The sequence below is a fragment of the Toxotes jaculatrix genome, chromosome 16 (genome assembly GCF_017976425.1).
Source record: "Toxotes jaculatrix isolate fToxJac2 chromosome 16, fToxJac2.pri, whole genome shotgun sequence".
Taxonomy (NCBI): domain Eukaryota; kingdom Metazoa; phylum Chordata; class Actinopteri; family Toxotidae; genus Toxotes; species Toxotes jaculatrix.
Window position 1 is genome coordinate 20,963,706 of NC_054409.1, and position 25,348 is coordinate 20,989,053.

The 25,348-nt window shown below is 38.9% G+C and overlaps 1 protein-coding gene across 4 annotated transcripts in view; it reads left to right on the plus strand.

Moving 5' to 3' along the window:
• Positions 1-25,348, plus strand: part of fibcd1b (fibrinogen C domain containing 1b) — an 85,492-nt gene that overhangs the window by 35,317 nt on the left and 24,827 nt on the right. For all 4 annotated transcript variants that reach the window (XM_041059127.1, XM_041059129.1, XM_041059128.1 and 1 more), the window contains 3 exons: positions 124-283; positions 6,560-6,696; positions 19,185-19,281. In XM_041059127.1, coding sequence (XP_040915061.1) covers positions 124-283; positions 6,560-6,696; positions 19,185-19,281 — 394 coding nt within the window. The remainder of the gene's footprint in view (positions 1-123; positions 284-6,559; positions 6,697-19,184; positions 19,282-25,348) is intronic.

Genomic DNA, 25,348 nt, shown 5'->3' on the forward strand with positions numbered 1-25,348 from the left:
TGAAAAGTATGCACAGTTTTCCATTTTTCAATTAAAAGACAAGGAACAGCAGGTATAATTACACTGTTATTAACTGTAATAACTAAATATATATTCTTTTCTCCCACTGTGTATGTGTTGCAGCTGCTGTCAGACAGCCAGATCAACATGGTGAAGGTAGTGAACTCAGTGAGTGATGCTCTTAATGCCATGCAGAAGGAGAACGTGGGCCTGAAGGCACGCGTCAAGGCCGACTTGCAGAGGGCACCAGTCAGAGGGGCCCGTTTCAAGGGCTGCTCCAATGGTAAGAGAAATGAGCCGTGGCTTGACTATATGTACCTGTCTGAAAAGACTGGATTCTGTCTTCTTTCTCTGTAGATTTGTCTGTCTGACATTCACGTCCCTCTGTCTCTCTGTGTGTAATTCATACATCACTGGTTACCAGTATGTTTGACCTTCTGCCACTGTATTCTGCTCCATATTGTGATCCCTTGGTCTGTTAACCCAACACCACAATCCTGTAAAAGTCATCCATCTTACCACATATCCATCCAACCCAGCCTCTCTTGGTGGTATCAGTACGCCTCCCTGGGCTACATCCCATCCACATTATCCAGTGGCCTTGGAATTTTTTTACTGTACACGAAAAATGACTTGCATATCCACTGGGCTGTGTTGCTGAGAGGCAGAGAAGGGCCTGAGGCATCATCCCATTGGAAGGCTTTTAACCGGGCATAGTATACCCAGTGGCATTCCCCTGTAGGATTTGCCTTAGCCAAGGAGCACAGAGTGAAGGCCATTCATGTATAGCATACAGTATACAATAACAGAGTCTGAGAGTCTGTTCACGTTTAGGTTTATATATTTGCAAACATGAGGGCATAATAATGTACTTGGAATGTGACATAATAGTAGAGGTATATTGTCAAGCTTTCTGACTCACTTACACTTTAAGAAACTGAAGTTTTTTACATGACGTATGGTGTTTTATTAATATCCTACCTTGCAAACAGTTGAGGCCGGTGGCGTCATCAGCCTAATTGGTGCAATTGAGCAATTAGCTGGCACACCTGCTACCTTTCAGCTGTTGTTTTCTAAAATTTCTACCTTCTCCTGACATGGTTTGAAAGTAAAACTGAAAGCTCGAATATGCGTCTGTCTTTTTTCGGAGTAACTCTACTCTTGCCCTCCTCTGCCCGTCTTCAGTTCTAAACATCAGCGGATCTACTGGTTTCCAGACGCGTGACAATACACATAATTTCAGATTGAAAAAACAGGGCTGTTTTTTCTTAACTCATGAAGAGTTGTGATTTTGGAGATATGAGGTTTTTGTAGGACAGTGTGGATAGACTGGTTTAATCTCTGTCCGTGGTGCTGAACGTTGGTGGATAAATCATCTGTTTGCAGCTTTGTACGTCATACTACCTTCCAGAAGTTTTCTGCCTTTACTCACTTACCTGAAACATATGAGAATTCTGAGTGGCAATAAATAATAAATCAACCAATAGAAAAAAAATATCCTTAGATCTAAACAGAAGTGTTATATCACAGTAGGTACTATAGTCCAGCTGTGAAATTATTTCTTCTGTCTTTAATTTGGTGTTTCCTGGCTCTGTAGTAATGGTAATGACGACAGAGACAGAAACTCTGTTGTTCCCCTTTTTGGTCTGAAAAAAATCTTAACAGAGAATTAACATTATAAGCCTCAGAAGGTAATATTTATCGCGTAAGATTGAAGTGTCCATAATAAGGAATACTTATGTATGATCGTCATGTATTTTTAAGCTCCATTCCTATGTACCACGTCTAACTCAGCATCCAGTACAAGGTTGTAACGATGATAAGAGTATTGCTCATAGGCTTCTCCTGTTCTCATTATTTCATATGGAACCTGGTGGAAACAGGTGTCTGGTTCAGTCAGCTATATCTGGAAGGGATTACAGCTCATTATTAATATTTTTCCTACATGAGCAGCTCCTCCATTTGCAGCATTTTTTTATGTGGGAAAGAGGTCCAATGTGTTTAACTCGCACAGTATAAAACAAAAATGTAACTAAATTATTGAGATTTAAAAAAAAAAAAAAAACTTCTGTGTTTTTGGGGAAAATGGGTTATTGAAATATGCAGAACTTTTTATTTAGCCGTCGTACAAAGCTATTCAATGACAGAACACTGGAACGTGGGATACACCTCATTCTAATGGCTTGAATTTACTATTCTTTGTAACATGGACATGAGAGAATAATTATATACTTGTTTACTTCATCTTTCTATATGTGAGCACTCTAGAGAATGATATACTGTATATATTTCTGTATGTTGCCTGCAAGGGAAGGCAACACTCAGGGAGAAGCACTTAATTTGAAACCAAATTGACCATTTGGTCTTACTGGCAGTGCCTCCCATGGTGCTGAATCTGTCAAGCATTCAAGGCCTTACCTTTGACTAATATTTTTGAAAATTCCATTCAAAATGGAACACCTCACCTGACCTGTCATTACACTGTCCTGAGCTCTATACAGGCACAGGGAGGAGGCATTAACAGCTTAGTCATACACAGCAATACTTACTCTTTGCAAAGCATTCGCCCTTTTGTAGCTCAGTTTGTAGCTTTTGTGTTTTCTATAGAGCTGGGAGTTAGTTAATTAAAATAAATATTTAAGCAAATTAGTTCCCAATTAGGCTATTATAACTACTTTGCAATGACCATGGCTCTATCTTCAGGGTATACGTCTCTGTTATTTGATTTATTATTGTGGTATGTTTCATGTAATTATTCACAATATCCACACAGTGCTTCACATTGACCTATTTCAATCATAGCTGTCCTAAAGCTACGTAAGTGTTGGGTTAAAGCTGTACAACATTCTGACTAATCAGCCAGAGCTTCACATATTCCCTGCCCAGGGTTTACTGTGCAGGATTCATTTATGCTTTTACATATGGTCTCTGTATGATATAATAATACATTTATAAAAATGTATCACCAAATAGTGTGTAATAAGAATACACACTCTACATTAAGTCCACCACCTCCTTCTTGAAAAGCATTTCTGTGCAGGTTTCCACCTCTTTTTGCTCCTCAGAGCCACAGTCAAGAGAAACTACAAGAAAACACCCAGCGGCAATCAGTCAGTGTTTCTGTGGAGCACAGCCTTCATCTACACTGAACCAGAGAACAGCTAGAAAAACAATCAAAACATCAGTGCTGATCACACATGATGTAGAACATACACATCGTCTCTAAAATGCCCATTTGACGTTACATGTTCTGACATGTCAGTAACACATATGCACCCATTTCTGATTCTGTATTGATTCTTATTCATTCTGACATATGGCCCAAATAAGTAACAACTCTTTGCACACATACACAACAGCTCCTTTTCAGTTCAGTTTTTTATGTCTGTGTCTCTGTATAGCTGGTGCAAATGTGTTGTAGTATGGGGCAGTATCTTTGACTGTCTGTTTGTTCGACTGAAACAACTATAGGAGTCTACCACTGAAAGGATTTCAGGAGTCAAAGTTCATATCTTGTGTCGGCAGTTAGCATATATTATAAAAACTGGTCTGACACTTAGATTAGATTTCTTTATCATTATTAATTTCACTGCCATATAAGTTATTCCGTTTTATAAGCGATGCACTTTAAAACAAAAGAAAGAAAGTTAAAGCATAAATAAAAGTTAGATACAGGACATGTATTCATGGTTTGCCACTAAATGAACAGTGTTAGCTGAAGCTAGGCGAACAGGGTGCATTTAAATGAATCCAGTTTCTACTGTGCCTGATATACTTTACCTTATTACTCATTGCCATAGATCTTTATATATATGTCTCCATCTAGGTATTAAAAAAAAAAAAAAAAAAAACTCATAAAAAAACAGCATCGCAATGGGTGTCATGTTCCGTTATAAACAATGACTGTCTTCTGAGTCACTGCCACATCCTGCTGCTCTAAGTGCTCTATAGTGCACCCAATCTGCGGCTGAAAATAGTCCCCAACAAATGCACTATTGTAGTCCTTTTTGAGTGACAGTGCCCACCTGTTTTAGGAACATTTTCAGCCTTTTAATAAAATATATTTCTGAGAACCAGAAACTTCTGCATATATGTTTTGGTGTTTTGATTTGTCGATGGTAAGAAAAACCTAGAATATCAACAGCATTGTCCTGTTTTAGTATTTTAGGGAACTTCAGAGTGTAAGAAGTGCTAAGATTATCAAAGAGAAGTTATTTTAAAACTGGGACCTGTGGACGCACAGCCAGGGGGACTATTCAATAATAGAACTGTACTCTGTCGCAAATAAGTGCATATCTACAGGTGCGAAAATAAAGGCTCAGTGTTGTAAGGAAGGGACTCAGAAGCAGGCAGGTTCAGTTAAAACAACGTTTATTGTGTTAGTAATTGTCCAAAACAGACAGGCAGGCAAACACCCCATGCATACCAGGCATTAGCCTGCTATCTGTCCAGTATGTTGATAAGAAAAACACTTGTTAATGCCAGGTGCAACTGTACACAGAAATCTCTGTGATCAGAACCAGGCCACATCTGAAGGTAGTATGGCTTGTGTTGTGACTAGATCTGAGCCAGACTTAACGCATTCCACACAGCATGACCAGATTCTTTAGAAAGTTAGTTCAAAGCACCAAGTTCAAAAAGGCCACCTAAATCTACTTCTGAAAGTTAAAGGTACAAATAGCCGGGGTAGCTAGCAGGTCTTCTTTTGCAAAAAGTGAAGACTTACTGCAGAAGCACATGGCTCAGATGTTATGATCCTGATAATGTATCCAGATGCAGATCACATGTTAAAACCAGATGTAAATGGGACCAAATGGCCTTTGCATGCAGAAACAGGCAACGGGTAGATTGGATAATAAAGCAAAATGCACCACAGACATTCTGGCAAATAACTAAGGCAAAGTGGTCGGTATTGTATTTGCTGCAGAGCTGCCTGGTGCACAGGTGAGGTGGGGGAATCAGGTGATGGCTGAAGGTGGGAAACACTGACAACACTGAGAACTAACACCTACTGCAGGGCTGGAAGAAATAGCAGTCCCTGAAATGACTGGACTAATTACTGACTGGCAAACTGACAACAAAAATGATGCAAGTAATATGAAGAAGTGGCTGTGGCCATGACTGGAAACTTTTTGTGACACATCGTGTCAATTAGAAAGCTAGTATACATGTTCAGCTCTGAAGTCTGCTTGGTGAAATGGAATGGTACCCAGTGTGGAGGAATTACCAAACAACGGAAGATCAAAATTCTTAATATGTGTGCAATCCAGCCAGGCTAAAATGGACGTGGAGTAACAGTACGATCATAAGGGGGGGTCCATGGAAGAAGAATTTCTCTCCTGCAAGGCATTGTTGAAATGAAAAACTTTGAAAGCCTTTGTTATACAGGACCAAATTCTTAAATAATTATGATAGTGTCTTTTTTTTTAATGTCCCATGGAACCTGGACAGCTTCAGTTTCCTGTAATGAAAAGAAGAGCTGGGGAAGTGCTACCATTTATGTGTGATGATGATGAAAGTCGGAGCTTATTAGTCGAGGCTTACACAGAGAAATGGAAAAGCTTCGGGGGGACCAAACATTCCATATCGTGTAGGGACTATAAAAAAAAAAAAAAACCTTGTATGGCCTTTTCAAGAACTCTCCTGGCTGTTTTAAATTCAGGAGTTTGACCCGGTGAAGGCTGGCATGCATAATCTATGACACTGTCCTCATCACAGAGTTCCTCTGCTGCTTCCTGGGGAATAGATTTTGTATCCCTTGTGTAAGATGGGTTTCTCAGTCACAGACAAGGGGGCTACTGTTCTGCTCTGCTGTAGCTTACAAGTTCCCTGTCTCTGTCACTTCTCCTATGCACCAACTCTTCTTGAATTTTATCTCTGTCTCTCTTTTATATACTCGTTCCAGACTTTCTACATCTATGTCTGTGTTGTATCACTCAAATGTATATATCTCCTCTCTAAGTCATACTTGTTCTTCTCTGACTTCCATACGTCTTCTGTTTTCTCCTTTCTCCCACAACTTGTGTTATCTCAAATCTGTGCCTCTGTGCTATATATCTGCTTCTTCTCTGTGGCATCGTGTCTGCGTGTCACCCTTGTGCCTTTCTGTCTTTATTCTGACCTACTTGCATTCGATCTTTTTTTGTGGTTTTATCTTTGCCGCACTTCGACTTTGTTTTCCCACTGTGTCATCTATCACCCGCCCATCCGTCTCATCGTCTATCTTTTTTTGTGTCTTCCCTCTTAACACAGCCATTCTATCCTTTACAAGAGCCATCCTTTTGGAAAACAGTTCAGAAAATTGAGTAAGCAAACACTTTGAGGTTTCATTTTGACAGGGTGACTTCACAACACAGGACCACCTTCAAGTTTAATGTACTTATATCCCTCTATAGTATCTGGCTGTAGACAGAAGACAGGGAGTGACAAGTGTTATCTCATGTTTTCCTCATCTTCTCTTTATTACTGATTTCACTTTACCGCTCCAAGCACTCTTTGCCTTTGCAAGCCATATTGGACCTAATTTATTTCATGTCTCCCTACTTTCACCTCTCCCTAGGCTCGCGTCCCCGTGACTGCGGTGATCTGTACGCCAGTGGTCAGAGAGAGGATGGCATCTACTCTGTGTTTCCTGTTCACCACCCTGCAGGCTTCCAGGTCTACTGTGACATGACCACAGATGGAGGAGGCTGGACAGTGAGTCAGAGGAAAACGCACACACACGCACACACAAAGCTCTTAAGCTGTATGTGTATCCAACTAAAATATGTTCACTCAGTCACTACATTTTTACCAGGGTTATAATTATAATCCTGGTATTTAAGATGAAAATGAAACAGAGAAATGGAAGACCTGTTCACTTTGTCTGCTTTTACAAACCTGCATTTATTTACTGAATGTCCCCAAAATAAGAATAATTTACTGAGCACAAATTTTTCTAACTGCAGTATCGGTTGCAGGGGTCATCCTGCAAATGTGGTTCCATACTGTTCTCCCACACACTACCAGTGGTTTCAGTTGTGCTACCTTAAGAATCTTGTGTATCAATCAAGAAAAGGTCTTATCAAAGTTTTATCACAGAAGAGCAAACAGATCCTAAGAAGTTTCAAGAGGACCTGTTTGAAAACAAGTCCATCATTTTTTATGCTTTGTTTTTTTTTTTTAATTTTGAAAACAGAATACTAATTAGTCATACTTGAAGTGAGAATGTCAACAGGTAAGAGTGCTGAAAGGAAGATGAATGAAGCAGGGAGCGAGACGAAGAAAGCCACTAAAACAGAGCACTGAGAGACACAACAGAACTGAAATATATCCGATGAATCATGGTGACACTTTTTGTTTACTAGGCTAAGTAGATGGAGCCATAATAGCAGGGGTAGAGATTAAAAAGCTAGTGTAAGCTGTTACTGTGACAACTGATGGCATAACTAAAATATGTAAATGTAAGATATCTGCTGATGCTGAGATGTCTTACCTGATAAAATACCATAAAGATGGGATATAAAGTAACAGTACAGTATAGGCAAGACAAAATGAACAGCCAGCTCATAAAAATACTGCAGCTTACATTTTTGTTGTGCAATTTAATGTGCTTCAAACTCACAAAAAAAAAAACAAAAAAACATTGCGATTATAGATGACAATTGTCTGACCTGTTTATGTTATGGTTTTGTGAATCGTCATTGTACAGTAATATTGTTAGAGGATTTTGTATTCTTGAAAAGAAGGAAACGCATAGATGGAACATGGAGAAAGATATTTAGAGTTTCTCAAAGAGTGCGTTAGATCAAACACTTGTGAGTTGTCTGGCCTTGCTAAAGTAAACATAGTTGTTTAAGTGAGACTGTATACTGGAAGTACTATGTCTTTTGGGAATGAGAGACAGCGAGGTGAACAAACATTGACACAGAGCTGTTTGAAGTTATATTTGGAAGTGTGGTTTAGATGTATTTTACTGTGTGCGCTCACGCAGCATCTTACTAGTTAGAGCCATTTGTTTCCCTTTGTTCTGAAGTGTACTATAGCTCCTCGGGGAAAGCAGAGCGGTTCTTAATAGAAAACTAAGGCCTTGTAACACTTAAAGAGTTTGAAATATCAGCAACACGAATCCATCACAACTCTCTCAACAATTTTTTACAGGTTATGACACATCTTAGTAAACCGTCCATGGCCTGGTTTCGGAATCTCAAAAACTATTCAGGGACTGATTTGCAAAATTTGTACAATGAAGTGTTTTGTTTTGGTCTCTTTCATGTCATGCAAAGTTCAGGCTGCATAAAAATGTTCCACATGCTTTAAGGGGACAAATAAATTTACTGCATCTAGTGATAAAATCTGTTTGCATGCGTGTTGAATGATGAGAATGATTTCTCAAACCTGTAAACAGATTCACTAACAATCTTTGGCTGCAAATGTATTTCTCTGTGATTTCTATTGGACTGAGCTGTTAACACTAGTGCTACCATTAATATTTCTACTATAATTACATTCATTGTCAAGCTTAATAATGATTATAAGAAGAAGAACAGCAAAATGCAGCTTTAGGTAGAATGGTGTGACTATCCAGTTTAGCTGAGTTTATATTGCACTTCCACTACAAATCATATATGAAACTTCAGCCCCAGTCACTGTGACACTGGCATGACAGTGAATTGTGTGTGTATGTGTGTGCACTTGTAAATCGGTGACTAACTGTGTGAGATAGGCAAGGTCGTACCCTCCTATCATCAAATAAAGCGAGACTGTCAGAGTGACAGAGTGCTTACCACAGCATGATGGAATAGAGCTACATACCAGCCTGTCAGTGGGTAAATGCCTATGTGTGTGCATGTCTCTCTATGCATGAATTAATGTTTGTGCCAAAGTGTGTGCACCTACACAGATGTAGCTTGCGCGTATGAGTGCATATGCTTTCATATCAGGGTTTACACCCCTTTTCATACAATGCACCAGTGTTAAGTCACTGCTCTTTGCATATTGTCCTATAAAAGGATTTACATAGAAGCTCAGATTGAAGTGATAATGTAGCAGTTACTGATCCTGCCAGGTGTGTTGAGCTGATTGTGATAACGCTTGAGCCTCATTAAGAGATCAGCATGCTGTGATCCAACAGAGGCATGTAGGGAGACGGGATGCTTGGTGAGTTGAGTGGCTCACTGTCTGTCTGATGGCTGAGCTTAAATAAGGTATGAGCCATATGCTGCCACCTCATTAGCATACTCTGACATTCCGTAGCACTATTGCCGATATTGCTGCAGACAGACTGAGAGATGAGCAGGTTACTTAGAAGAGGGAGGGAACAGAGGGGTGAGCAGGATTCAGGAGAGACAAAGAAAAGAGAGCAAATGATGAAAACGTAAGAATCTGATGTGGAGAGAGACAGAGAGAGTAAGAGAAAGTGAGACATACAGATAAAGACAACACAATAGGACATGCATGTTGCAATAGGTATTTTTAAAGGGTCAGTACTTGGGCAACGGCTCTTCAGCCTATCCATGCTCCCACTTTTTTATCATAAAGAAACATAATATATACCATTTATATACCATCTATCATTCATATGCCGATGACACACAGCTGTACATTTTACTTTCCCATCACGATCTCAGTTCTGTTAACAAACTAGTAATCTGTATTGATGACATTAATTTCTCAATGTGCAGACACATTTTACAGCTGAATACTGAGATGCTACTGTGGTTTCTGCTTGGTTGTGTTGATGTTTTTAGGTTTTTATTGCTGAGTGGTATGTTGATGTATGTTGGGTGTGTGCTTCATTGATTTAGTTTCTGCATTTTACTCATGCTTATATTCTTATATTCACGTTGCCTACATGACCTATTTTCTCATGTTTACACCATTTTTTGGGGGTATTTTGTCTTTCAGAGTAAAGCACATTGAGTTTAAATGTAATGAAATGTGCTATATAAATAAAACTGCCATTGCCAGAAGGAGAAACAATGATTTTGTTCCATACTCTGCAATGCCTTAATTCAGATATAGCCTGCCATCAGATGTTTCTGTTCTACTGTATTTGCAGTAAAAAGGAAGCCTTTAGGTTTAATGCAGCTGTCTTAAGTACTGGTGACAGGATGAGAGTCTAGATTTAGATGTCAATCAGCAGAACTGTGGCATCAGTCAGTGATGACCTTTAGGATGATATTTGTTCATGTGTCTCTTCATATATCTACATCTCATCATATTCAGTTTCCAAATTCACTCTGATCAGCTCACAAAGGATTTGTTTTGCATGTGGGCATGTTAATGTGTAGGTAAACACACAGGGTTTATTGTCAGGACGCCCACCAAGGTTTAGGTTCTAAGAAAATGCCACAAAAAAATCCACCAGAGGCCGTTAGCTATTGCAAAAGGCAACAGCTTTTGTATGATCAAAGAAACCATTTTCCATAATGCTCCACATGATGCACAATCAAACAGTCTAAACCAACCCAGCACAGCCACCCACAAATACCACAGTTTCTAACTTATTAAATGAGAAATCAGCTTTAAAAATCAGGTAATCTCTGCATAACACTATACACTAAATAATAGAGCCTAGGAGCTTTTTCACCCAGTCATCCAACTATACATTGTCATGTTTCTGCATAAATTATGATCCTGGCTTATCAGTAGCTGTTGCTGAATGATTTAAGTAATAACCTGTCAGGATCTTTCATGAAGAGGGAGAAAGAGGCAGAAAATTTATGGTTGAAGTAGCATTGAGGTGTAATGGAGCGGAGGGATGAATCCACATTTATGTGTATATCCTGTATAGTTTCCCAGCTGTATGGATACAGTGATAATGCAAAAAATGAGGTGTTTGGAAATGAACATTGAATGAACACAGACAATACATATTATCACATATGGGGACTGTATGTTTTTTAAACTTACTGTTACAGTTCAAGCCCCTTTATCACATGTACAAACGCACATATACCACACACTCTGCCTACCTCTACAGAATGAGTTTGATGGTGCAAAATAACCTCTACAAATAATCAAAGAGGCAGAGTGCATGTCTACATTGAGTAAATGTGTGTTCATATGTACTTACAGATCCACTCAGTCACACACAAGCATACTAAAATATATATTGGATCTATATATATATATAAAATATACATTTATCCAACAGCAGAGATATTGCTGTGTATACACAGACACACACACACACACACATACGTGCCCCTCACTCAGATAAAATAATCCTTTGGGCATACGGTCTACCCGTTTCAGCAAAGGGAGATTTCAAATGCCATTTAAATACAGCCTTGTGGCTTAGGGTAATGTCTTCTATTATTACTATTTTATTTGTTAAAAGGAAGGGACTAAAAATGACCATGGCATAAATAATGAATGAGAGTACATATATCAGAGTGCAGTGTGCGGTTGCATTATCAAATGGTGCTTTTATCAGAAGTACCGCAATCACTCTCAAATATTCAATTCAGCTAAGAACTGAAATGTAAAAGTTTGAGATTGAATGTACGATTGTGTGCATGTTGTATCACCCCTTTAGAGGCTTGGAGTGCCTTTTGAGCATTTCAGAGTGTACGGTATAAGCTTTTCAGTATTTCTATCTGGCTCAGAGCTTCTTCAATATTTCATCTCTGTTAGTTTATTGGTTTGGGGAAAAAAAGAAAATCCAGGATGGATGTTTTTGCAGTTGTGTCTTAACACAACTGCAAAAACATCTTACGTGTAAATGCTTTGTAAGGTAGGAAAACTTCAGAGAATCTAACTTTTGTTCAAAATATAATTGTTCTCCTAATGTTTAGATTCAGTGTATCAGACAGAGTTTACTCGAATGTTTATTTAATTTTCTTTTTATTGTTTACTTTTCTGGAGAAGGACGCTGACGTCTATTTGTGCCCTCATTAGCTGGAATGAGGAGGCAGTTTATTGCGTTGCTGAAAGAGAGCATGAGCTGTTCACTGGTAGCATTATCACAGGTAGTGTCAGACATGTCCTTTAGGATATTAGCGCCATTAGCCAGGGCTGGGTGCAGGTTATGTGAGGAAAGGTCAGACAGCTGTGTGAGGGCTGCTGCAGGAACATTCACTGATTTTACATTTCCTCTCTGCTACATGAGCAGACACACAAATGGGACTACCAGCAATATCTCTGCTGGTGGATGTTTTTTTTTCCAACTAAAAGCTTTAGCAGTCTGATTCACTGTTAACATGCAAAAGAAACATGTTACTTTACAATACAATATGTCTGCTGGAAGAGTAAGATTAATCCTAAACCCCATTTTACATGCAGCTGCTAAGTAATCAGATTTAAGATCTGCTCCCTACTGTATTTTTGAACCAGTACAGGCATGTTTTGGTTTTCAATTTACATTTTTTTTTCATTTCTTAGCCACGTAAGCAAAGAGCTGCTATGTAGAAACTGTACAGTCTCACAGTCACTAGCGTAGCTGTAAACTCTTAGTCCTGTTTTCTTAAATTTCACAATAAACTTACTCAATAGCGGAACTAGAATTGTTTAGTGGTTACCAGTCAGTGTGATTAGTTGTGATTCTTCCTTTTATCCTGCCACACTATAGCAGCATGACGAGCATAGCTCCTTCCCTGCTTTGGGTCTTTGTCACACCCATGCACAGAATATAAAAATATTTAAAAAGCCTCAGTAGAAATCTACCTGTGTTAACCTGTATTTTTTTTTTCTTTAATCCTTTAAACCAATAAGGAAAAACAGGTTTCTTGTTTATATGATGTTTCAAAAATCAGGTTACTGCTGAAAGCCAGGAATAATCTTTTTACTTAAGAACATGTAAATGCAGAAATTGTATTTGCATTTGTGTGTGAGAGAGTGAGGGAGAGAGAAAGAGTGTTTGTGGATGATTGTGTTTCTCCTTCTGTTCTTGTTTGCTGCTGCTGTGTTCAGATCACATCTGTCTTTCTGATAGGATTATAAAACATTCACCAACAGATGTTAGGAGTCCTCTTTGAAGACAGAAATTCTGCAGACTACTGTGGATTTACGAGGGCTCTCATCAGACATTGTTGAATTTGTCACCATATCATCAATATTTTTAACAACGTAATCGAATTGCTAGCAATTCCTCTGCCAGTCTGTTCTGATCTGTCTTAAATCTACAAAAGAAGATGTGAGGCAGCCTTTGGAGCTGATAATATTGAAGCTTGTTTCATTTCTTTCTTTCTTTTTTCTTTTTTTATTTTTCTACTCTGTATTTCTTCGTGGCGTACAGTACTTCCATTTACTGTACATATATGTTTATTTCTGTATTTTAATACTTTTCTCTGTGGAATTCAGTTTGTCTTTTATGGCGGATGTATTAATCAGTCTCTGAAGATGTTACCAATTATCTTCAGTTAGTCAGTATAGAGCAGCGGTACGAAGTGACATCTGCTGCCAAAGCACCAAACATATAAACATAGTGTGCTCACAGTGTGTACATGCCAGGAGCTAACAAGCTATTGGCAGATTTCCTATTTTCCACCCAGTCATATGCCAGACTGTAAATCTGCCCCAATCAGCTTTGGAGTGCTTGTGTTGATTCTTCCCAGTGTTCTGGTTTGTCAGTCAGGGTGTCCGTCTGTGCACGCTGTGGGCTCCCAGTAGTTGACAGAAAGCCTGCTGAAGAGCTTAAGGCAGCTTGTTAAGTAGCCTTCATCTACTGCAGAGATTACAGGGAGCTTAATGTGATCACGCCAATGCAATAGCCCTTTAGCAAGTGTTGGGTGAGATGGTCATTAAAGATTGGAGATTTTCTTGTTAAAACTAGTTGGCCATTTTACTTAACTTACACATTTGTTGGCTAAAATGGTTTAACTATTAGTCACATTCAACATTTATCATTTGCAGGTGGATACCTTCTGTATTAAGAGTAATCTCATTTGCATGGAATGCATTTTATTTTTTTGTAAGCAAAGATTTTTTTCTTTTCTTTCCTTTTTTTTCTCTCTTTGACAAGTTGCAGTGGGGTTGCAGTACTGGAACAAAGGTCCCACGTTTCTGGAGAACTGTCTCAGAGTTCCCGTGACTGGGGAGAAAGAGTACAAGAGACTTTTAACTGTCAATATTTAGTTTATGGGGCCTTGCTGACACAGACACTCTGACAAAACATGTTAGAGGAACCACTGCCCCCTTCAGAGGTACTTTACTTCATCTGTATGGTCTGTCTGCCTTTGTGCTGTTCCATGTTACCATGCATCAATATAAAAAGGCTGATGTAGAGAGAAATGTGAGGAGAAAGAGAGTTGTTTTCCTTTCAACTTTTGCTATATAACTTGGCAACTTTCAGGTCCAAAAAAGTATATGCTATTAAAAATGTTAAAATTATAGTTTTATGAGTGGAGTTAATTTGGTGCATCTCTTTAACACTGTCATAGAACAAAAACAAGTATAATGTGTACTCTGTATAATATTTGTGCACAAGCTTAAATGTTTAGATAAAGAAAATGAAACTAATGAACTAAAAGATAAACAGAAGGCGAGAATATAGGACATGTATTTAGTCATTTGTGGCTTGCCAGCTGCTTCGTCCAGACAGATTTCTTCACTAACTAACAACACATATTGTGAGCTACTGCAATTAAACAAATTCCCTATATTGACGATTTACTTTATGGTTCGTTTTCTTACAGTAAATATATGCTGCTGCAGAAATAGAGGTAATTCTGAAAAAGTTTCCTCTGAGAGATGGGTTGTTTAGGCTTTGTGGAGCATGTAGAACAGCTTGTATAAAGAATTAATTACCTAAGAGCTGCAAGGAAAAGGGATAAAGTAAAAACACTGCAATATGGAGAAAGACTGATGGAGGGTGCGAGAGCTACAAGATGAGAGGAAGTTGAAAGAAAAACTGCCCCAGAACCATTTTTTTTTTTTTTTACTGTACAGATGGTGAACATAGAAAAACATATTTTGAAATACAATAGCAATAAATAAAACCTTTTGTGAAAAAGTTGATTCAATGATGCATTTTTGTTCAGGTTGTGTGAGGAGAGGTGCTGATTCTATTAATAATTAATGATGCATCGTATTATATATATATACTAAATAATAAATTCTAGTGTGTTAAAGTATATTGTTAGGTTGTTCTCTGTTATTTTGTCCCCAGGAGAAAAAAAAAAAAAGATGCACCGTACATAATGAAGTAGGTCAAACATTTTTAAAACAACATTTACAACATTTAGAACCCGATACATGTCGCCGCACTGGTTCCATTAGCAATGATTATTATGTTCGCTGCTGGTGTACCGATATGAACACAGGATGTAGTCATTATAGATTTTGTCGCCCAGTTTTTGGATCATTCTGTGCTTTATGTAACTAAACACCGAGGCCTTGCTCAACCCTTTCAATAAAATGGCTGCTGTCTCACAACTGCAGTTCTCAGTATATGTATGGCTGGAGCATCACCTGCCCCACACCCAAATAGAACAAGTCTGTCAGCTTCTGACCTTGACAGAAACAACTTTGATGTCAGGCTCTGCCCTCTAGCTAGACATTGTGTGTAAGGATTTGTCAGCTGGGATCTTAGGCTGCGTCCCAGTGGAAACTGTGTTTGTGTCTTTGTGTGGGAGTGTGGTGTGGTCACACAGCAGCCAAGTCTCAATAAATCCGAAGCGTTTGAGCCCCAGTATGAACATGTGCAACTGTAAAAGCTCATGTGTGTACATTTGTAGTCAGATACACTCTGCACTAGACATTTGACTTTTCTGTTGTTTTGTTGCATCAACAGTGTTTTATTTTCTTCTTGGCTGCATATTTCTTAACTTTTTTTTTGATAACCACAAACTTTAACATTTACATTTTCACCCACACACTTATATAAACCCAAGTACAGTACAGACATACAATTACATACTCTCTCTCACACACATACATACACACATATTGAACAGAGGAAATTGTGCATGCTCAAAAATATGTAAAACAAACACATTTGTTGAACATGTTCAGAAAAGCACACGCAAAACTACTCTGACCCTTTTGGCTTTCCATACATCACATATATACAAGTATTTTTAACCATGCAAGCATATGTACACATGCAGATCATAGATGTCTACACTGCTGCACATCCTGTCCATGCATGCAAACACCCAGTCACACATACTGTATGTATTGTCGCACTAATAGCATGCTCACTCACTCACTCCCAAAATCCCATGCTTCCTTCCACACACCCATTTTGATCACTTCCTTTCCCTTGTGAAAGAAAATGATTGCCAGGGGACACACACACACACGCACACACGCACACACGCACGCACACACACACACACACACACACACACAGGTTCTGACCTTCAGGGTCAACATGCAATTAAACCTCAGGGGGGCTCTCCAGTCTTACAAGGATGCTAGACATGGGAGGAGGCATAGGCAGCAAGACAAGAGTGTTAACCCTAATCTGAACTGCTTGCTGGTTAACCTGCTTCTGTAGCATACTGCCTCGTGTGACCACTGGCCAGTTTCTCACTGCTGCAGTGCTTCACAGTAGTACTTATCTACTGCTGGTGCATCAGTGGCTCAGGTTTTCTGTCAGAACAGATGCTCTAAAATGTAATGCTGGTGAGGAAGGTAAGCTAAGACAAAAAAGCCAGCCTCAAGGCTGATTGTTTACCTTAAATAAGTGAGCTAACAAAATAAAGGCTATAGATATAATACTTGTATGAAAGTAGACTGCTATTCTTCCTCTAGTTTTTCCATCCTCTACTTTTTCCATCTTCAGTCTATCAGAGATCTTTGTCATATGTCAGGTGGCTCTATTTGATTTGAATATGAATTTGAGGCTTGAGTTATCATTGTCTAAAATCTTTTCATAAAGACTCATAGTAGTCTGAAACATCTCTTTGACTGTCTTTCTTGTAAATTAATTATTTTTTCCCCCCTAAAGTTTTCTTGTGGCGTAGCCTTATCAATTTTCAGTCTTCTCTATTTCAGCTAATTTGAATAGGGACAAGGAGGGGTAAGAGGAATGAGGGAGGAAGATAAGAAGGCTGGAAGGTCATCATTTCAAGGAGAATTTTCAACTTAGATGGTTCCTAAATTCAAGACAGTCATACTTTACTGCAGTGTCTTTACCACAGAGTTGTATTTTTTTGCGCAAATCTTGAGGTAAGCCCAGGAAATGAGCATAAAACACCACCTGCAACAGGGGCAGACTCCCTCATGGTTCTTAAGTACCCTACTGGCATATCAGTAACATGATAACGGTGCATTGTTTGCACTGTCAAATGCCACAGCCTTTTCCCAAGGTCTTTTGAGTAGTTTAATCAGGACATCATTGCGTTCATTGCTGTAAAAGCCTTATTAACAGCTTATTGGCCTTGGTGAGTTATATGTAACATCATTTAATAATTTCACCATGAAAAGATTTCATTGATGTCACTATGTTTTCACAGTAAGTAAATTAACAGAGTAAAATGTTTGTAAGCAAGGCAATTAAATGTAGTCCGAAAATGTAAAATCATCCAGTCACTGCTTAAAACACCGAAAACACAGAAAGATGAGATGAGAAACAGTCTATGAAGTATTAAAGCAATAACGTTCTAATGTCTCACCACTCAACTGAGATGTCTGAGCCGTATATGACAAAAATCAATGTCAAAATTATAATGCCTGCATCAAGAATATCACAGAAAAAGACTGCATAAGACTGTATTCAGCTGTCATACCCTGTCAGTATTTGCATTAAGCTATACCTGACACAAGACAGTATAAGTATACATTACAAGTTCTGTTTTATTAACTTAATTACAGTGTAGTTGCCACTACTCCAGCCGTGTGTTAAGCTGTTCTGTAGTCACACTCCGTTCCCTTGTATGAATAATGATGACAATATTTATATACTCTGTTTACCATACATTAACATTGAAATCTGTTGCAATGATACATACCCATCTACCTACAATGTAGATACAGAAAGAATATTTCTGTATCTATGTGCTGCAGTATCAAATGTCAAAGTGGAACATAGTGGTTTCTAATGAGACAGAATATGTAAAATAATTTGTAAATGCCTAACACAGGACTACAGTAAATTATTACCCATAATAACAGTCAGTCATCATACTTGTGAGTTTCACCTCAGATTCAGATTTAAGGGAAGGAGTGAAATTCTGCAGAACGGTCAATGTAAAGAAAGTTACGAAATATAATCACTGATGTTCTTTACAAATAGCTGGGACATTAGTCTGATGGTCTAATGCACTGCAACTGGAGCAAAGCCTTTTAGAGTCTTATGCAACAGATGATACAAATCCCTTTGTTTCTTTATGTAAGTTTCAGCACGCTCACCATCATCACTTATCCACACCATCATTAGATGGTGTGGATAAGTGATGATTAAGATGATCATGATGAAGACAGTTTGGGGGATCAGAATGATGAGGGTAAAGATTTTGCCATTGCTCTGCGGGATTTTGTTATTTGTCTGTGCTGATGTTAAAAGAAAAATATGGCTGTTGGTGCCATCTGGTACCTTATGGTATGTTAGGGGATTAGTCACGCTGAACATAAACCGTCTCAGGGAATTTCCTTTGTCATTTCAACATTAGCGCAGCCTTCCAACAGCAAGTACTGGACTATTTTCCATCTGCATGCATTTCCTCTTCAGGAGCTTATTTCCAATTTCCCTTCATCCTCAGCCTGACACTTGGCATGTCAGCATTTTTAATGGATAAAGTATTTCATTGGGTGATACAGATGCAGCACCCTCACACATGCGCGCATACATAGCTGAGCTAAATTGTTAAATATCTGTTGTTCGCTAATATTTCCTCTGCTTCTCATACTGAAAGAGCTGCTATAATTTCTCAACACACCATTGCTTTATAGAATTTCATGATTCATGATTCCCTCTCTCTATGTGTATTTAGGATTATTGTTTTATGAATATCATCTCTTTTCTGGGATTTCAATTAAGTATGCAGATTCCATGGCAATTTGATTCAAAGTCAGTCAAGATTTAATGGATTCCTTTTATTAGCTTCCGACAAATTGCCTTTTTAGTGGGAAGAGCATCTGCATTATTCATTGGTGAAAGAGCAAGCATTTATGAGTTCATCTAGTTTAGTTCTAGATGAGCTCAGCGACCAACAGTGGGACTTCGAATGACTCATCGCAGAGGAGGATGAAACACTCTGTGTGAGATGAGTCTCATCTGACCCCTGACCTCTTTCCTTGCTGTCTTGGCTGTGTAGGTGATCCAGCGCAGGGAGGATGGCTCGGTCAACTTCTTCAGAGGATGGGAGTCCTATCGTGAGGGATTTGGCAAGATCACCGGTGAACACTGGCTTGGTAAGTGGCTCAGGTGTGTGTGAGTGTGACTGTGTGTTTTGGGCAATGTATGACTCATGTGCAAGAGTATTGCATTGCCTGCAATATCATGCCAAGCTAAACCCTGGAAAGTACATTTACACACTCTCCTTGGTCAACTAGCTGTATCTTTATGTCTTGATGGTGAGACTTTTAATAAATCTATTGCTTCATCAGCAACATAATGACAGCCAGGGCGGCTTGAAATCACAAGTGCAGCACTCAAACCCAAAGCAGAAAGAAGACAGAAACTCATTCACAGTGAGTGAAATAGCTAGTCACAGTGAGTGATGGATCAAGATAAAGAGACAACCAAAGAGAGGCCAACAGAGAGAGATTAGACGTTGTTGGCCCTTCATATCATCAAGCATTCAGTAATAGATGTAGTTCTGTGTCAGTGAAAACCATTTCAGTAACAGCGACAGATAATATTGCAGCAAATTAAAAGATGTTTATAAAGTGCACTTTACAAGAGCTGTTTGTTCAGCGCCACAAATCACAACACAAGCCAAAAGACTAGCAATTCAATTACAATATTTTTATTTTTCACATGACACTCACATCAACAGTGTAAATTCCTTTTTTTTTTTTAACCTTACAGCTTTTTCACGCTTGCCTTCTGCTTAAAATTTGTATTCTTCTGTGTGCTTGTCCAAATCCTTGTATTTCTTGCTGGCAGCATGACACATTAGTCCATGGCTCCCCTCAAATTTGACAGGAAAAGAATGCCAGCAAAAGAATGAATTCGACTGTGAAATTATCAACTTTTTCAAAGCCAAGTTCCTCGTCTCCACACCACTTCTCATTAAATGTACCAAAATATTTCTTTTTGGGGGGATACTCCTCAGCACCATCGTAGTCGTCCTTGTGGCTGTAAGTTAGCTCCTGCTGTTGTGAAGTACTGTATGCTTTTGTGAACAGAGTGGCAGTGAGGACATCCACAACATATTCGTGATGTTTTAATTGAATTAGATATGACAAATGACACATAGCTTAACTTCATATACCTGTCATTTTATCAGGAAAGTGCAATTAGCAGTCATGGGGAAAATACAAGGGTAATAAGCTGTTTCAATTTTTTTTTTTTTTTGAGTGTATTCCTGATCACCAGTTCTGGTGTGCTTACACAAAAATACACAAAAACACCCCCCCAAAAAAGCTAAGCTTTTGCAGAAACGTTGCTGCGTAAATTTGAATCAGGCAGCAGTGTTAATGAGCTCTCACCATGGTAAATCTGGGTGTATCTTTAAAACCTCTCATCACGGTTCGCTCAGGCTCACACTGGTGGAGTAAGTGGAGCTTGAAGATGTCTATTTCTGTAAAAACACACACTTGGTCACGGTCAAGGTCATGGACGTGCCATACCACAGCTGAGATACTCTCCCATCAGCACTCTGGATTAAAGCACACATACTTCTGGAGCAATACTGTGGACAGCATTTGTGGGCAGCTCAGCTTTCACACATGCTTAATATTGTATGATAATGACGGCACATGGTGAAGAGTTTGCCAAATTTTGTGTGTCATCTCTGTTTATCACTTTTATTGGAATCAAACCAAGAAACAGTTTCATTTAGGCAATGTTATAAATTTCAAATGAAGGAAACTTGAAACTGAATTGTAAGAACATGATTTTTAGATGGCGATGCTCTCACAAACAAACAAACAAATGCTGCCGATCCTACAAGTACCACCTCTACAGAGTTTAATCTGAGCCACCGACAGGAAAGGAAAGTTAAAAAAAATGCAGTTTTAATACTTGAGCCACCTGAAGGCAATGAGTGGTACAGCTTAACTTCAGTTGAACTAGTATTTTACGCCTGTAGCAGTCACAATGAAGTAATTGATAAAATAGCATATCACACTAATCTGCAGCAGAAATAATAATAGAATAAATAAATAACAATAAAATAACAAACTAATAGAAATGCATAATTTATTTCTGATGCTAAATATCTCCAGTATTATCAGGGAATGGCATTAAGCTAGTTCTGGCACTTGTTCATCAGGCATGAGCCTCAGTAATCAATAATTCACGGTATGCAAATACGTTGGATTGCAGGTCCAGAATAGCAGGTCTGAAGCATTTGGGACTGCTGCTCTGTGATGGCATAATATTAGCTGGGTCTACGTGGTTTTGGGTGCTCCATCACCTCCATCAATCCTGTGTCCTTGCTAGACGTAGGAAAGTGTGTGTATACTGTATAGCGTTTCAGAGTTTAGGTGAATAAATGTAGATCTAGGTCTCTTTGCTGACCTGAGGCCATTACAGAGTGCAGCCCATAATAAAAAACGTGGTTAGAGTTCCAGCTAGATCTCCCTATGGTACGCTGTAGGAACATGGTGGGAATATGGAAAGCCCTGGATTTAGCAGAATGAATTTGAATGAGCTAGCAGGCTACTTTGAACCTTTCAGAGTACCCTTGCTCATTCAGGGTGTGCTGTTGTCTCGTTACCCCCATCATCGATTACCCTCAGGGCAAAAATGAAAAATGGATTCTTGCATGCCTGGAGCCTGAAAAGAAATTCATTGCGGCTACCTCCTCTAGACCAATATTCGCTCGCTAATGCCATCCCCCACCTCTGAAGAGCTGTACATTTCTCATTGTCTTAACATGCCATTCAATTTTGATTTCATTTTAGGATTTTTATTACATGTATTGAACTTCTGATGGTATGATGATAGCGACAATGTTAGTCACGATCAAAAAATTATGAGAGAAAGTTAGCAGATCCCGTCTTCTGTGATTTGTTTTGAAAGTGTCCATCTTCACTGAAATTAACATTTCCTGAGAGATGTGTGTGCAGGATGGCACAATCAAAAACAGGGGAAAATTCTAGCCCATTTGGTACCACACGCATGAGGCTGATGATCTAAACTCAATTTAGCACCAGAAAAGGGGCCAGTTCTGGGAAAATCAATAAAGACATCTTTTTATTTTGGCAGTTTGGCAGCTTAGGTGTTAATTAGTTGAAGTGTCCATGGATTTTAATTGGTCTGTCAATTCTATTGAGAGTAACGGCAGCAGTCTTTCTCACTTGGAAAGGGATTAATTCCACATCTAATTATGGCAAAAGTACAAGTGCACCACTCTGATTTTAGGCAATCTGAAGTTAATGTGTTGTGATGAAGGTATAGTTTTATAGTAGAGTCAGGTCTGCATATTCAGTTTCTTTTTATGTGTGGTAGGTTTCTTGCTTTCTGTAAAGCATGAGTCTTTGATTTTGGTGCCTTTCTTTTCTTTTCCTTTTTAAACTGAAGGGCAGCAAGCATCACACATCTGCATTTACTGGGGTGCAGTTTATGTCAAGCAAGCAAATAGGAAGTATAATGTGGGTCCTATGGCTCAACAGAAAGATATATCTATTGCATGCTGTCTGTATAACTGTAAAGACTAACATGTTGCTGAATAATCTCCCCCAAAGGAGCATGTATAAAGAGCATAAAACTGGGTCAAGGCAGTTCCATTGTCACCATCAAATCTATTAGACACCTGGTCTCCGAGGCTGATGTAGACTTGTCTACCTGTAATATAGGTCCTGAAACTGTTTAATGTTGTCCCAAAGAGACTAACCTAGTTTTCTAGATGGCCTATTACATTAATATAACGTGGTCTGTAGTGTTGAAAGCAGCACTTAAATCAAGTAAAAAAGAGATAGACAAATTGTCTATTGTCATATTCATGTCCTCTCCTGGCTTCACGTCTATAAACTACAGCTATAATTTATTCTCATATAATTTAGCTCACACTGTCAAGCCTATGAAAGTATAATTGTAAGAAACCCCCCCGGAGAAGTATGTGTGAAATTACATTCACATATCCTTTCAACATCTAAACTGATTTGTTTAATAATTCAAAATTTAATTTAATAAATTTAATAATTTTAGAAAGTTAAGTCAGTATTACCTGTGTACTGAATCCTGGTTGACATAAGCAAAATGTTTGTTTTGGTTTACCTTTTCTTTAGGAAGACCAACAGAAACACTTAACATTCCTTAGCAGGACTCAATTTTATTAATCAGTGGAGCATAAATAGCTTAGTCAATGCCTTGTCAGGCCAAATGCTGAATTGGATTTCTGTCATCCATTTATTTATTTACAATAGAAAGAAAGTTTGTCACCCTCTCTTTTCATTCAGTTTTCTTAAATCTTTTTCATTTTGCTGTCATTTTGCCATGGACAACCTCTCTCTGTAATCAATATCAGTGTAGTGCAGTGGTTTATTACGACATGTGGAATCACTGCAACTACCAGAATTACATGAGTAATCTAACAGAAAAAACTTAAAAGTAAAAGTTTTAAGTCCTACTCTCAAATCACAATTGTTACATTTCCAAGGTCATCATTTAGAAATCCCTTGAAGCGAAATAAACGACAGGCAGTACAGTTCAATTTTTGAAGCATTTAAGCAAAAAAAAAAAAAAACAAAAGAAAAAAAACAAACAAACCCTGTTGATCCCTTATTACTATTTTGGCACTGTATTTGTCACACACAGGGCGTTTTGTGGACTCTCTAGTTTGAGGAGCAGCAGTCCTCTGGATTAGAAGCAGCAGGGAAAATGTGCTAGTACTATGCAAGTACTGCTGAAACTCCAACCGTGGGAGTTTCAGAGTCTGCTCATGAGTATATACCTGATGAGTCTTTGCTCTCTGGGCAATAAAACAGACACACTCTTCGACAGAACCAACAAGAACTCCTCACTCTCTGTTACGTTAACTCACCTAAACTTGGGGAGGTGAATCCACTGTGGACATTATACTATATCTGCCTGGCTTTCTACTCTAAGGAGTGGGCTGCGTATTGGAGCTGGTGTATCAGGGAAATTAGAGGAGACAGAATCTGCTTTTGTATCAGTGAAGGTTGGCGTATTAATGTCACAATGTTAAAGAAAAACAGTTGCCCTCACCTCCAAGCTCTTTTCATAAACAGTGAGCCGTTTTATTCGCCACAGGAGTTTCCCTCCTTTATTCTAGCCAGTGTTTACATCCCGCCTCAAGCCTGTGTGAGCAAGGCGCTGCAGCGCTTGGCTGACCAGATAACCAGTATGGAGCAAGAACACCCAGACTCTCTTCTCATTATTCTGGGGGATTTTAAAAGAGCAAACCTCAGCAATGAACTGCACAAATACAGACGGTATATTAAGTATCCCACTGGGAACAGAAACACAGTCACAGTCACACGGTATAAAAAGGATGCTTACCGCTCCATCCCGCATGCAGTTTTTGAACCCTCCTGATCACTCATCTTCTCCCAACTTAAAAGAAGTAGAAACTAAAATCCACAAAGCCTGTGGTAAACTCTGTGGGAAGATGGGCCTGATCTGATTGAGCTTACTGACACTAACTTTGTGAGATGTCAGAGCAGATGAAGAACATGTGTGCAGTGGCCCTGAGGGTCACAACACAACAACAGATTACATAAAAGGTGGGACAACACTTTGTGTTTGTGATTGGACAGAACCCAAGTCCCGCAACAACGCTCAGCAACACCGAGCGACACGCTGCAGGAGGAAGAAACTGACCTGTCAAGCTTTTTCAGTTAAGCCAAAGACCGAAAAAACTGGCAAGTTAGCCATGTAAGGGACTTCTGTGTAGCTGACCGTTCTAGTTATCTTGATATCATGTCCAGAGCATTGAAACAACCAATTACAGCAGGGTAGAGTTTAGAGTTACAGCATTTAAAACAATTTTACAGCCAAAGTCAGGCAGTGTCATCAGGCCAAGGATAAGATCTAGAGCAGCTGAAAAGAAATTAGAGCAGACAGAAGAAGCTACGCTGAACGCCTAAGAAAACAAAGCATCCTCCATGGTTCTGAGTCACTTACTACTCAGTTTACAGTTTGAACTGATTTTCCTTCAACCTGTGTGCTGCATCATTGAAGAGGATGTCTTGAGATTCTTTGCGAGACAAAAGACCAGGAAAGCCCAGGCCCAGATGGTGTCTCACAATTCTGCCTGAAGGCCTGTGGTGACCAACTGGCTCCTGTCTTCTTACAGATCTTCAGCATATCATTCAGTCTGAGTGAAGCTCAAATGCTCCATAAACA